The sequence below is a fragment of the Oncorhynchus clarkii genome, chromosome 1 (assembly GCF_045791955.1).
Source record: "Oncorhynchus clarkii lewisi isolate Uvic-CL-2024 chromosome 1, UVic_Ocla_1.0, whole genome shotgun sequence".
NCBI classification, from domain to species: domain Eukaryota; kingdom Metazoa; phylum Chordata; class Actinopteri; order Salmoniformes; family Salmonidae; genus Oncorhynchus; species Oncorhynchus clarkii.
In genome coordinates, this window is record NC_092147.1 from 18,542,746 (window position 1) to 18,558,121 (window position 15,376).

A 15,376-nucleotide genomic window follows, 5' to 3' on the forward strand; every position below is an offset into this window, starting at 1 on the left:
AGTGGAAATCTGAGCAGCATTTGAATATCATCTGTGTACTTGAAGCACATATTTGTTCATTTTTTTACATCATGGACATCACAGAACCTCAACATCTTACAGAAAATAGATACTAGAGAGTATGTTGTTCTATTATCAGTCAAAGTCAATAAAAGTATAAAACTTCCAAAGCCTTTTTAGAGGTTTTGCAGGTTCTTATGAGGTCACTCATAACGCAACCTACGCTCTCATAAAAATCAGGACGGTTGGATTGTATAAACATTAGCAGTTTCTCTAACTGCCCTCCCATCTTACTCAACATACATTTCCCCTGAAGCTATTACCACCTCTATGATCCAAGCAGTGATAAAACCTGTCAGCACTTTACCTTTTCTCTCATTATTGTGTGCCAGGTTCTTACAGTTTGTACATGTACCTGTTCTGTTCCTCTCCATTGATTGGCAGTCTGGCAGGGCAATATATTTTGCAATAATGAGATGAACCCCAGTCATGCCTTTGTCAATAAGGATCCGCACCTTTAAAAAAAAAAATGTGTTGAAATTTTTGCTTAAAATCACATACCCAAATCTAACTGCCTGTAGCTCAGGACCTGAAGCAAGGATATACATATGCTTGATACCATTTGAAAGGAAATACTTTGAAGTTTGTGGAAATGTTAAATTAATGTAGGAGAATATAACACATTAGATCTGGTAAAAGATAATTCTAAGAAAAAAACGTGTTTTTTTGTAAAAAAATGTAACCATCATCTTTGTAATGCAAGATAAAGGCCATAATGTATTATTCCAGCCCAGGCAGAATTTAGATTTTGGCCACTAGATGACAGCAGTGTATTTGCAAAGTTTTAGACTGACGCAATGAACCATTGCATTTCTTTTAAAAATGTATCAAGACTGCCCAAATGTACCTAATTGGTTTATTAATACATTTTCAAGTTCATAACTGTGCACTCTCCTCAAACAATAGCATGCTATTATTTCACTGTAATAGCTACTGTAAATTGGACAGTGCAGTTAGATTAACAAGAATTTAAGCTTTCTGCCAATATCAGATATGTCTATGTCCTGGGAAGTGTTCTTGTTACTTACAACCTCATGCTAATCACATTAGCCTATGTTAGCTCAACCCGTCACGCGGGGGACACACCGATCCTATAGAGGTTTTAAGACAAGCATGTGAGTACAAAATGATGGAGAGACAAACTATCAAATTATCTCCAAGCTAGTGCCTAAGTGGAGTCCTGACTTGTTCACTTTGAATGTATAGTTGTTTTAGGCTATTGCTAAATATGTCTGAAACATTGCTTTGACTCTTTTCCTTTTGCTAATTCTTTAAAATGATAGGACAATAATAAATCATGTTTCTGACTGGAGCATTTTGGTGATAAGGGGTAACTAATCACATCCGTTATCCAGTGTGATGTTTGGAATGGTCTGTTTGTTCTGGGTAGCTTTATGTCTTAGCTGAGTCAATAACCTGAAGTGATGCCAAAGGTTGTTGTGTGTGTGGTTGTTACTTTAATGTATTGTCTTTCAATGAATGACACATGATTATTTCTACAGTTGAACAGTTCACTCCACTGAATATCATAATGAAGTGTTGAAAGCCTGTGCTGAAGGTTTGTGGAACTTTGTGTCTACTGTGCACACTTAATTTCACAATTACCCAATTCATTTCAGCTTTACCTCAAAAGTTCTGATTGGAATGAGAGTTCAGTGTCTGCAAAAACATGTTGAGTGGATAATAATTTGAGCAAGAATGTAATAAGAAGCTAATTCTCTCTGCTTACACATAGATCATTTTCTCAGTATTTCATTCCCCCGTGCACCTTTGGAAAAAAAAAAAGAACTTCTATGTACTGAGTCACTAGTGAATATCTGCTCAAATTCAAATGTTGACCTGTTTCCTTTTAGAATTGCAACAGCATACTTTCAGATGAATCACTTGTTATTCTCTTCCTCTCAAGTGAGACTGTTGAGAAATATGAGGTATGGGCCAAAAAAACAAGTTTATAGAAAGTTTATAGTCTCACAGTGTTCCTGGCAAATACAAAGGAGTCAGTGTTCTGGAACATTGATCACAGTCCATGTTCATATTGCATTGTATTGACAGTTCTATGCCTTGTTCACTGGAAGTTGGGTATGTGGTTTATAGTTCAGAAGCAGCCATTCAGATGTCTGAGATTGATTGAATACATTACTCTTGAACCCTGATAGAACATCTTTGAGTGTAATTTCATTGTAGTAGTTCAATGGCTGTATAGCAATAGTGTTAAATCAACATTTATAAGAGGAATAGGCCACTAGTAGCGATGAAAGAGATACTGTGTGTGTCCTTGGAAAGAAAGAGGCAAACCAATTAGACAAGGTTGGATGTATGTCTCATTGTGTAGTCTCAGAGATCTTGTCATGGGAACCTTGTCCTCTGCAGCATATTGGAGCCTTCCTGTCACACTCCACTGAGGGCAGGGACAGATAGGACAGGGACAGATAGGGCAGGGACAGATGATACATAGAGATTTCTCCTGGGGCATCACACTTGCCTTAAAATGGTGACTGTAGCAAGAATGAACATGTATAAACTGTGATTGATTCTCTGCCCATCATACTGTATCTCATTTCAGGTAGATATGTGGCATTACAAGTGATAAGCTTCAGAGAGCTGAAGTTCTGTGTCGGTAAATGATGAAGGCAATGAGAGGAGTGAAAGCTTTTTTTCAAATGAAACGTGTGCAGTATAAAGAGTTAATGTATAGATAGAGTGTAATGAGCTGGCCTTGGAATCATACAATTAAAAAGGATGAATATGAAGACAACTGTGGGGAAGATGGTTATTATGGACATCATGAAAATATGTATTTCTATTAATATATATTCTTAATTAGTTTGATGTATTCCCTATTGACATATCCATTGATATTTCTGAGATGTCTCAACATTTTGTACTTTATACATTTTTTATTACAAATGGGAACTTATACAAATAATGTTTTGACATAGTAGTGATTGAAATCAAAATATAAATTGTAGCTTTATATAAAAGTTTAGTGGTCGGGGGCCCTACAGTCAGCATGTAGTCTGCGTATAGGCAGAGGCAGCACAGCACACACACATGCTAAGCTGCCAAGTGGCTCATTACTAGCAGGCACCATTCATGGTTAGTCATCTAATGCTAACAGTGAATACAGTAATACAGTATAGTTGTCTTGCTATGCTACTGGATTGCCACCTTAACAATGGAACCTCAGGTATTCTCCCAAAAGCATGTGATATAAACTCATTAAGCCAAACTATAATATAATGAGTAATATAATGATGAAGCTCACATTCTACTTACAGGATGATATGTCATATATTTGCCCACACATTTCACTTGACATATGGAAATTGGCATACACTGGTTAAAAGACTCTCCAACGAAGCAGCAGCTCAACTACATCCCCTCATTCTCTTTTCTCAGGAAGCTATCGATACAAAAAGGCCATAATTAGATACTGTAAACTTGTCAAACACAGAAGCATTTCTAAAAGGATTAGTTAAGAGTGAGAGTTGTACCTAGTTGCTTTGCTGCTTATCGACAACAGTCATCAGATTCTGTACCCACTTCTGGCTGGGATTGGCACAAACAGTCTTCCGTTTCTTCAGCATGAACCTACAGATATGAGACACGTGGTGGGATAAAAAGTGTTTGCTTTCCGTTAGACACTCAGACTCAGTATTGTTTTTTAGATTCACATTCTACGAGGAGAAAAAAAGGAAATCAAAATATGTAGAAAAATACCAAATTTCTCTGTCAAAAGCCTTCTTGGCATCCATTGCAGGCAACTGGAGGATTTGTTCTACCTTACCAGTGTCCCGATGATAGACTGACTGTGTAGCTTTGTTGTTGTTTGGGGAGTGAGGACTTAGGGACAGAAGGTGAGGAGGTGTTCTAACACACTCACACAACAGCCTTGATGTTGCAGTCGCCATCTGTTTCCTGTATCCTGTAGCTCATCACGTTCCTCTTGGTGTTCTTTTTCAGGCCAGCAACGTGCTTCAGACAGCAGTTCCCATAAGAGCCTGACAACAATCAGGGGGAAAGGAAATGGTTGCTATTATACTCCTTTTGTGCTTACATTTCAATTTAATAAATTATAATGTACTAACATCACAGGAGGTTGGTGGCACTTTAATTGGGGAGGACAGGCTCGTGGTAGTGGCTGGTGCGGAATGAGTGGAATGGTATCAAATACATCAAACAAATGGTTTGATGGCATTACATTTACTCCATTCCAGCTATTACAATGAGTTGTCCTCTCCTCAGGCGCCTCCACTGATTGACATTTCAGTTACACATAGTTTGAAACGTGCAGTTGAAGTTGCGAAATATTACAGTGTGATAATTTTCTAAGAATATTTTTTTGAGTAAATGTATTGCAGATGTGTGCAAGAGAAGACATCACCAGGACTATTCATATTCACAATTTCTAATAATTCAAACATAAGAACTGCCTGTAAGTGCAGCATAAGCCATGTATATAACTATTGAAACGGTTGTGAAATCTAGTGCCAGGTGATTTGAAACAATGTTTTGAAAGGAGTGGATCACAGAGACAAACATCAGTCTGTGTAAAATTTTCTGCTAAAAAAAATATTTGGAGCCGACAGATCTTTCTCTTCTTGACATAGTATGGACCAGTTGAAGCTTGTAAAAAAACAACAACATTATATTGAAATAACTGACTTTGTGCAGAATAATGCTCTCCATTACGAGAGGTTACTCCTCAATCTGCAACAAGTTATTAGTGTACAGAATGTGGAGTGGCTATAAGTACAGTTGATTTTTCAACAATACCTTCATTACAAGAACAAATCAGGACAAACAATAGGCTTTAGACTGTTACATCAATTACAGGGGACATAAGCTTCATAATAATTAGTCTATAGAATGTACAATACAGTAGATTTAATGGTGCCTACCTTGAGCCATGCTGAGGTACATGCATGCCAGGAGCAGGAGAAAGAACAGAGCCTGGAACTTCATGGTGTCACTGCTTCTATGGTCCACTGTAAGAACAGGACAGGATGTAAAGCCTGAGAAACGTTCTCTTTTTAATACCACCACACTGTCAGCGGGATGTTTTCCTGACAGGGCCACCCCATTTACAATACTGGTATGTTTGTTTTCCAGACCCCAATCCGGACCTCTTGATTTCAAACACTTGGATGCGTGGAGCTGTTTTGTGCAGCTATGTTGGGTTTGGCAGAAGCTCTGACTATGTTCTAATAAAAGTTAGCATGCATTCATCAGATGAACCATAACCTCTGTCTCTTAAAACAGCTGCATCAACTTGTTTCTTTTACCACTTAGAAATGCAAAAGTACAGAATGCTTACAGCATAGGCTAAAAGTTAGTTAAATATGAATTAAGAATCAGACAAGCATATAAACAAGCAATAGGTCAGCATATAAACACACAAGCCTACCAACAAAGCAGAACATGTCACAAATAACCTTCTCAAAACACAAAATCTCCTTGCAGAAATGACCTGTCTTCTCTGTCTTGTTGAGTTCCCTACTGCTTTATACAGTAGCTGCCATTTGATACCTTCTTCACCCCTCCACCAACCCTGTTATCTTAATCAGCCACACCTCCTCTCGCATGACAACTAGTAAGTACAGTATGTTTTACAATTGCTGGGAAGAGGTAGAATTTGAACAATTTGAGCATCACAATCAAATGCCACTGCAATGCTTTCCTTGGCTTAAGTCCAGTGAAAAGATGAGTGACAAACTGTTGAAGACCCTCACAAACTTCTAAAGATGCACCATTGAGAGCATGCTGTCGGGCTGTATCACCGCCTGGTACGGTAATTGAACCGTCCGCAACTGTAGGGCTCTCCAGAGGGTGGTGCGGTCAGCGCAATGATTCACCAGGGGCACACTGCCTGCCCTCCCAGGACATCTACAGCACCCAGTTTCACAGGAAGGCCAAGAAGATCATCAAGGACTTCAGCCACCCGAGCCACAGCCTGTTCACCCCACTACCATCTAGATGGTGACGACAGTACAGATGCATCAAAGTTGGGACCAAAAGACTGATACACAGCTTCTATCTCCAGGCCAACAGAATGTTTAATAGTCACCACTAGCCGGCCTCTGTCTAGTAACCTGCCCTGAACCTTAGTCAGTATTACTAGCCAGCATCCTTGTGCAATGCTTTCGACACCTTGTAGAGTCCATGCCCCGACAAATTGAGGCTGTTTTGAGGGCAAAAGACCAGTAAATATTAAGAAGGCGTTCCTAATGTTTGTACACTCAGTGTATATATTTACATTCCGGATTCTGACATTGCTCGTTCTGATATTTCTTGATGTCTGTCTTTTTATTTTTGGGATTTGTGTGTATTGTTTTGTATTGTTAGGTATTACTGCACTGTTGGAGCTAGAAGCATAAGCATATAGCTGCATCTGTGATAACATCTACAAAATATCTGTACTCAACCATAATTTTTATTTTTTTATGTTATTATGTTTTTCAGGAGGGCTTCCATATCCCTGAGGCCCCTCATTGCTATTGGAGAAGGATCTAATGTCCAAGGAGCCAGGCCAGCAATCAGTGCACAGGAACATAGTTTATTTTAGTCATTTATTAACTGTAAAATCTACTACATCCTTAGAATTAAGAAAATGTGGACCACACGCAGAGTCCTTAATATCTTTTGTATAACAACAATGAAAACACCGTCTGGAAACCCACTGTCTGCAAACATACTGTCTGCAAACCCAATGTCTGGAAACCTACTGTCTGCAAACATACTGTCTGGAAACCCACTGTCTGGAAACCTACTGTCTGCAAACATACTGTCTGGAATCCCACTGTCTGCAAACCCACTGTCTGGAAACCCACTGTCTGGAAACCGACTGTCTGCAATTGATTGAATATCAGCCTGTGAGTTTATGTAAGATTCAATACCTGGTTTTGACACAAGCAATTATGTTAAAAGTAGCATCCATTATTGTTGAAGCTATAAGAGGACGGGCTAATTTTAATTGCTGGAATAGAATAAATGGAATGGAATCAAACATGTGGTTTCCATATGTGTTATGTGTTTGATACCATTCCATTAATTATATTCCAGCCATTACAATGAGCCCACCTCCTCTGATTTAACAATACATAAGGACTGAGACAAGAAAATAATATTTAGGATGTCTTGGGTGGCAGTTTTTTTGTTGTGTTGGTCATTGCTTAGGAAGATTAATGTGCTAGGTACTTGCACAGACTTGCATAATGTTCTGAAATGTAATTGTCCCATCAGTCTGAATTTAAATGATTGCACCCTTTTAGTTTTGAGACCATTTTCCTTGTAAAAAGAAAACTCTTGCTATACTAGCCACTATGTGACATATCAGATTTGTATAGCATCCCCAAAGTCAATTAGGCAGTTGGGAAAATACTTGTACCTCCCATTTGGCAAAGTGTTATTGAGACCAGATGGTATCAGTCAACATAATACAAGTGTAAATATCTTCAAATCAATTTGAAAATGTGACTTACTTCGATACTTGTAAGATCTAATTCTCCCAGGCTTTATATCTACTTATCCTCAACTATTTGATTCTATGATCCATTTGCATCCATTGAAAAGTTAACACTTTACATATTTTGAAAGTAGTGACAGATATCAAACAAACAATCATCACACTGGGAAGGAAATATGTCGTCATCCAATAATGTTGTTGGCATCCTTTGGCCAAAACATTATGCCTTAATGGCCCTTGGAACTTTAAAAGTTATGCAATTTACAATTATGTAAAATGAGAGAAAAGAGATACCCATAAATAATTAACTTCCATTTGACATATTACTCAACAGTGTCTTATGAAGAACGTTTGCAAAAGCATGGAACATGGTGTATTATTCTTTTACCCAATCTCAAACTGGCAGTAACTGGAGGCGTATGAGTTTCTGTTTATTGTGAAACCAAATGTTATGTAAAAAACTGCCAAAGAAATTATGTTGAAAATGTTGAGATAAAACGTAACGTGATCTTGTTACGCTTTTACAATAAAAATATTAAATCGTCTTGACAAAACTAAAGGGGTCACAATCAAGAAAAAAAAAGCCTTACAGTCACGATTGATAGAATTCCCTGTAAGATGTACTGTACTTTAGAAGCATAAATTCTGTTTCTTCTTTCACTGCAGGATAAGATATATTTAGAAAATTAAGCCGGTATAGGCTACTTTTCACTTACGTGGTTGTGACCATATAAATAAGAATGACCTTGTGTTTATTCTAAACATTTTAAACATGACAGCTGTACACAAAAATACATGTATTTGTTATATGTCCATTTCTTGGATAAAAAACACATAATCATCCTGTGAAGGCTGATGAGGACTAGCCTGACAGACACGACTCGTAGCAGGATGACTTCGAGTTAGGTCGAGGAGGACAGGCCTAGGTTAGAATAATATCCTTATAGCATAGCCTAGTATTAGCCCAACCAGCCGAAAGATGGCGCTATTGCTCCTTTTACGTCGTTTCTCGTTTTACGTCAGACTTTATTAACGTATTCAGCTGGTAGTTTACTAGTGTCCCTAGTGGACCGTCTCGTAAATAAAACATCATCCATTCAAGCTGCAAAGGCGTCAGTTTCCTCCCTAACTCGATCTAATGGCTCGTCGGTGGGAAAAAACGGGGGAAATATGTTTACTACTGTCTTAATGAAACAAAAAAATGCACTATTATCAAGCACACTTGGCTCTTGTAATGATGTTTAGGCTACTGATGTTTTCGTCATTTGACCATGCATTTTGCTGACCGTGCGTCTTGGTTGGGTATTTATTTAAATATTGTCGTTATAAAAATAATATTATACCGGGTTTCATGACCAATGCTTTCTGTTTTATAGTTATAACAAATGCACTCCACGAATACAATTCATTCAACACTTATGTTTTATTTTACACATATAACCAAATAAGAGGTCCCGTGACCAAAACGTGCCCCACCCTATGGAAATCAAATGCCCGTGCAAACGGGTTCATTCTGGGTGCCTGCTCTGAAGCAAATCAGCAATCTGTTCGCAAGCTAACCTGACCTGTGTTGATTTACAGTTTGCTGGTCCAATCAAAGGCCCTGGTCTGCATTTGAACGCGGCACGTGTATAACTACAATCAGTTAGCAAGTCGGGCGTTTCCTTAGTTTCGACTAGTACATCAACTGTGCCACAAAATGAGTGACAAAACCTGGCCAGATATTTTCAAGTCATAAGTCAAAGTAGAGTCACGAGGCTCCAAGTCAATGTGCTAGTTGGAACTAGGAATCTCTTAAATGTCCGATTTACTAACTGTTGTAGTTATAGGCTACAAACGCCGTGTTCAACAATTCAGAGAGTTGCACATTTTCCAATGGCCTAGTTCCAACTATAATGTGAACTCGGCACAAGTAAAAAAGTCTCTATATCACAACCGGCCGTGATTGGGAATCCCAAAAGGCGGAGCACAATTGGCTCAGCGTCGTCCAGATTTGGCCGGTGTAGGCCATCATTGTAAAGAAGAATGTGTTCTTATTAACTGACTTGCCTAGTTAAATAAAGATTCAAATTTGTATATATTTTTTTAAAGAAACATCCCACAACATTGAAAGTCTTGAACGCGCCCAAGACAGCGCGTCATACAAGTCAGATGAGCCAAGTCATATGACCTATGCCAGCTAACGGAAGCAGAGGAAAACAAAGCACCACTCAGCTGCGGTAGTGTATAACGTTAATCTGTTGATTTCATGATTAGTTGGTTGAACTAACTATTGTTAAGACGCAGCAATGTAGCAAGCTGATTTACCGCAAATGAATATGGCACATTGCTGTTGTAAGTCTGACTTTATATGGCAGCATATGTTACCTAGCTAATGCAGATAATTTGGTCAGCAGTGCTCCTCATCTGTTCCTCTTTCGCAGGTTTAGAGTTCAGCAAGGCCCGTGCCCTGAAGATGGCAGATAATAACTTTCTTTCAGTCTTGGTCATAACACTCTGTACGGTCATTACATGTGGTGAGTTTGCCCTTGATCAACCAACAAGCTCTGATTTTAATATGTGGTAATCTTGCCGCGTTCAAAATAACTGGGAAATCGGGAAAAATCGGTCATCCAACTCGGGAACTCATGCTGCGTTCGCATGTTGATCAGAACTAGGAAACTCGGAAATGTAGTTGAACGCTGCAGGTGTATAACTACAACCAGTTAGTGTAACAGTATAAGTTTAGACCGTCCCCTCGCCCATACCCGGGCGCGAACCAGGGACCCTCTGCACACATCAACAACAGTCACCCACGAAGCATCGTTACCCATCGCTCCACAAAAGCTGCGGCCCTTGCAGAGCAAGGGGAACTACTACTTCAAGGTCTCAGAGCAAGTGACGTCACTGATTGAAACGCTATTTAGCGCCCACGCTAACTAAGCTAGCCGTTTCACATCCGTTACACTCACCCCCCTTTTGACCTTCCTCCTTTTTTTTTCTTTTTTTTTCCCCCCGCAGCAACCAGTAATCCGGGTCACGGCACCAATGTAACAGTATAAGTTTAGACCGTCCCCTCGCCCATACCCGGGCGCGAACCAGGGACCCTCTGCACACATCAACAACAGTCACCCACGAAGCATCGTTACCCATCGCTCCACAAAAGCCGCGTGATTGAAACGCTATTTAGCGCCCACGCTAACTAAGCTAGCCGTTTCACATCCGTTACATTAGCAAGTTGGACATTTCCGAGTTTCCTAGTTCCGACAGGACGTAAGCGCTGTAAAACAACTTAACTCAAGGTCAAATCATGACGTCAGTAATCTTCAAGTCGGAAAGTCGATTTGTAATTCTGATTTGTATGACCGTTCAAATAGATTTTTCCCAGTCGGAGCTAGTTTTTTTCCCCGAGTTCCTAGTTGTTTTGAACACGGCATGAGGCTTCTTTCTACAGCTCCAACCTGGAGATCAATGACGTAATGATTTGACCTTGTATTTTTCAAAGTTCCCAGTTTTCTTGAAGGCACCATCTGAACCAGTATCTTGGCTTGAGAAGAAGAAAAATAGGACAACATCTCCTCTGGCGCCCAGGATCTTGCAATTCAAAATCACATTAACCAGCTCTGCAAACGTTATAGTCAAATTGTAATTCTCATGATTGCCAAATAGCTTACAACAGTTGTTAACTTTACTGTGAAATTCTTACTTGCGAGCCCTTCAACAACAATGCAGGGTTAAAAAGTAAGAAAAGATGAGCCAATAACAAAAGGGAAACGGTAATAAAATAACCATAACAAGGCTATAAAAAGAGTACCGGTACTGAGTCAATATGCAGGGGTACGAGGTAATATGTACATGTATGTAGGTGTAAAAGTCACTAGGCAATCAGGAAAAGGTCTAAATAAAATCAACGATCTTTCGGGATACTGTGCTGCTGGATCAGCCAGCCTGTGAGTGGCAGTAATGAGTGCATTTATTGGAGGTGCTGAAGGTGTATTTAGCGCATGCGCACTTGGTCGAAAACAATTTTTATGTATACCTTTTTTGGATGTGCATACTGTGTGTACCGTGTGTAACGGCAGTAATGGCTATAGTTGTTCTGCGAAACTCAATATTTTGGTGAGTACCATTATGACGTTTGCAAAACTTGTTAATGGGACTTTTGCCGCATTCAAAACAAATGGGAACTTGGAATTCTACAACCTCAAGACAACTTGGAAGTGGGAAAAATCGTTTTGAACAGTCATTCAACTCGGAATTCCAAGTCGGGAACTCGGGCCTCTTTCTAGAGCGCCAACCTGAAGATCACTGATGTCATGATTTGACCTTTTTTTTTATACGAATTCCCAGTTGTCTTGAAAGCACCATCAGTATTGAAGGACCCTGGTCGTCAGGGGAGATCTAGTCATATTCATCGTCTCCTCAAGCCCAAGTACTGTTTTAGGGCTGTTTAGCAAAATGGATTATTCCTATCTGAAAACTGCAATATCATATTCCTTCAACAGATGGGAGTGTATCCCTGTCTGCTCCAGCCACTGTAAATCTGGAGGTCAAAGGTTCAGCCAATATCACCATAACACCTAGGTAACCTTTCTTATATCTGGGCATCTATTGCCAGTTTGCATCAGTATTCTATGTATGTCTATTTGTTGTGATGTGTTATGTTATAATGCAGTGTTTTTATTTATTTTTGCAGCTCTCCTCTTAATGTGTCCGCACTTATTTCTTTTAACTTCACTGACTCCTCTGCAAATGTTACCTCGATACTTCAACTGCCTCAGCAGGTATGCTTTTTATACCACTCAAACTCACTGAAAAGTATGACCAAAACACCATGTAATTGATTATTAATGCAATCTGAGATCTAAATCTATCATATTTCAATGAACTACAGTAGCCACAGTGTGTAAAACATCAATACTCTGTTGTAGGCATAACTGTTTTATATATTATTTATATGTGCTGTATTTCTGATTTCCAGGTACAATTGCCTGCAAACGCCATATTAGGCACATTTGAGGTTCGTGCAGAGCATGTGGGTCAGGTGACTGCCTATTTATACAGTAACAACAATGACATTGCAAGGTGAGTTGTTCTCAGTTTCTGTCTTTTAGTGAATTTCAACTCTATGAGAATTTCCCACGTCACATTTCAGACAGTACATTGTGTTGGTTTAAAATCTAAGTCTCTTTTATGTTTTCCAGCTTTAAGACCAGAATCCGTTTCTTGGTCATTAGAAGCAACATCATCGATATCATTAACCAATTAATTGGTTGGATTTACTTCCTTGCATGGTCTATCTCATTCTACCCTCAAGTATATGAGAACTGGAGAAGAAAAAGGTAGTGCCTCAAACTGTCATATTTTTTAAAAACAATTTAATCTCAGCCTTAAATGATTTAGAGTTAAAGGGCATCTGGATTTGATTTCTGACTTTGTCTATTTGACAGTGTGGTGGGGTTGAACTTTGATTTCCTGGCACTCAACTTGACAGGCTTCATTGCGTACAGTGTCTTCAATGTAGGCCTCTTCTGGGTTCCGTACATGAAGGTAAGAGCTCTGCATGCCCTCACTAACAGTGTAACAAATTAGAACGAATCCGAATTTGAGATCTACACGCACAACTCTGATTTCTGTGTCATTCATGCATTGACACCAATAGGGATTTGTTCAAATATTTTGGTCTTCTATGGACCTATTGACTTGGTTTTTACTCCATATAGTTGTTATATTTAAAATATTTTTTTAGGAAGAGTTTGTGAAGAAAAATCCAAACGGTGTGAACCCAGTGGATGCCAATGATGTGTTTTTTAGTCTCCATGCAGTTGTGCTGACAGTTGTGTATATCTGTCAGTGTGCCATCTACGAGGTGAGTAACAGAAGACTAGTGAAATGACTTCCTAGATGTCCCTCTTTGGTTATAGGCTGGAGACAGATGTTGGCTGGACAAATAATGATCAGCTTATGTTTTGATTGTTGTCAGAAAGATACTGTATGTCTGATCCTTTGAAAGGAAAGCATTGTTGTCAAGGCCTCAAATGAACATTGACAGGTAAACACTTGTGAAAGTAATGACTGTGTTCCTGTGTGTCTGTGGTAAAGAGAGGAGGGCAGAAGTTGTCCAAGATCGCTATTGGCCTTCTGGTGATTGGATGGACATTTGCCCTTGTCACCCTCTTTGTTGCTGTGGCCAATAAGATCACCTGGCTGGAATATCTCTATTATTTCTCCTACATTAAGTTAGGAGTCACCCTCGTCAAATACATCCCACAGGTATGGATTTCACAATATTTGACTGCATATTGAATGGTTTTACCTTATACACAATTATCATTTGTTACAGTAGATATTGTTGCTTTTCATGATCACCACTACATTGTCTATCATCAATACACTGTCTGTGTGTGTCCTCAGGCCTACATGAACTACCAAAGACAAAGCACGGAAGGGTGGAGCATTGGCAATGTGTTGCTGGACTTCACAGGAGGCAGCTTCAGTCTCATTCAGATGATCCTTCAGTCGTATAACAACAGTAAGGCTGCTCACGCCTACCATAGATCACCAATGTGCAGACACTTCAGTAAAACATAATTAGTCAAAGTGAAAACCACAGTCAAAGGACAGTCCCAACAATTGAAAATGTATTCGATTGCAGTCATTCATTGTTTATATTGCTTCCATGGGTTTTTCTTAACCTAATTTTTTAAAATTATTATTAGTATTTTTTTTTTTTTTACAATTATTCCTTTACATTAACATAAGAGACAGTGGCACAATTATGTAGAAGAATTTCCTGTTCATGCCCACCCACGCACAAGCACAAGCCCGCCCACCAATTCACCATCTCTTTCCCTGTGGCTGGGAGAAGAGCAGACAAATCATAAGATAAAAAGTCATCAACATAAAGAATAACAACAACAAAACCATAAAAGAAAGGGAAAAATAAAATGGTTTAAATAATGGTATTAAACATGTTATAATAGTACATTGAAATAGTGATACATTTTGATGTTGTTTTTCAGATTAGTTCCATCAGTCACACTTTCTGCCTTACTACATCACATGCTGAATTATTTAATGGTTTATGTCAGGGTTTCATAGAATGTTTCTATTGTTTCCTAGATGAATGGAAGCTCATCTTTGGCGACCCCACAAAGGCTGGACTTGGTTTGTTATCCATATTCTTCGATGTGGTGTTCATCATTCAGCACTACTGTCTATACCGGCATAAAACACATTACGAGCCTATGGGTGACCAGAAATAGGCTAATAACCTCTCACTCTCTACCTCTGCCAGTGAAACTGGGGCCAAATGACTTTCTATAGGGATTTATTCTATGCAGTGTTCACAGCCACTGAATGAAAAGCTATTTCAACACAGGGCCTTTGCTTAAAAAGTACTTTTTTTCTCCAAATGATTGTTTAGGATAATAGGGATTTCTTTTTGTTCCATAATTTGTGAATAAATGATTAGTTATGGTTTGATACCACTAAGGGAGGGACTCTGTAATCTTTTTAAAAACTGACTGTATAGGCCTATCACTTTTACATCTGTCAAAGCAATAGTTCATTTTATACAATACAATAGTTTATTTTGAAATGTGTTCTTTAATTGAAAGGTAATTTCTATTTTGAAATGTAACTAGAACATCATGCTTTATTGTCAAATTAGTAAAATGTTTTCCACGAATTAAGATTAGTGTGATGTTTCATTATGCTTAAACTTATTTTATGATGGACTACAGAGCACAGCACAAAATTGGCGGTGGGGACTATTTCTGTTTTGTTGCACAAACGTGTAAACATGACTCCCCCTAGAGGTAGTAACATTTATTTGTCCAGCCATAACGCGCATGTCTACCGCTGAGTGTT

General features: G+C 38.9%; 2 protein-coding genes across 4 annotated transcripts; one reads left to right on the forward strand and one right to left on the reverse strand.

Annotated features, from left to right (window-relative positions):
* Positions 1 to 1,494: 1,494 nt before the first annotated feature.
* On the reverse strand, positions 1,495 to 5,637 carry LOC139378851 (C-C motif chemokine 25-like). 2 transcript variants are annotated; one of them, XM_071121444.1, is made up of 5 exons: positions 5,468 to 5,637; positions 4,962 to 5,048; positions 3,944 to 4,061; positions 3,555 to 3,651; positions 1,495 to 3,463 (listed from the first exon to the last, which is right to left on the reverse strand). In XM_071121444.1, the coding sequence occupies exons 1-4, from the start codon at positions 5,481 to 5,483 to the stop codon at positions 3,555 to 3,557; spliced, it is 318 nt and encodes a 105-aa protein (XP_070977545.1). In that variant the 5' UTR covers positions 5,484 to 5,637; the 3' UTR covers positions 1,495 to 3,463. The 2 variants fall into 2 exon arrangements, with proteins under 2 accessions (XP_070977545.1, XP_070977629.1); XM_071121528.1 differs by having other exon boundaries at positions 1,990 to 3,463; positions 5,496 to 5,610.
* Positions 5,638 to 9,663: 4,026 nt separating this feature from the next.
* On the forward strand, positions 9,664 to 15,198 carry LOC139378503 (cystinosin-like). 2 transcript variants are annotated; one of them, XM_071120855.1, is made up of 11 exons: positions 9,664 to 9,744; positions 9,949 to 10,041; positions 12,010 to 12,088; positions 12,201 to 12,288; positions 12,486 to 12,589; positions 12,709 to 12,846; positions 12,955 to 13,054; positions 13,254 to 13,373; positions 13,607 to 13,777; positions 13,919 to 14,036; positions 14,627 to 15,198. In XM_071120855.1, exons 2-11 carry the CDS (start codon positions 9,981 to 9,983, stop codon positions 14,767 to 14,769), a joined length of 1,122 nt encoding a protein of 373 aa, XP_070976956.1. In that variant the 5' UTR covers positions 9,664 to 9,744; positions 9,949 to 9,980; the 3' UTR covers positions 14,770 to 15,198. The 2 variants fall into 2 exon arrangements, with proteins under 2 accessions (XP_070976956.1, XP_070976872.1); XM_071120771.1 differs by having other exon boundaries at positions 9,684 to 9,859.
* The last annotated feature ends 178 nt before the right edge of the window (positions 15,199 to 15,376 follow it).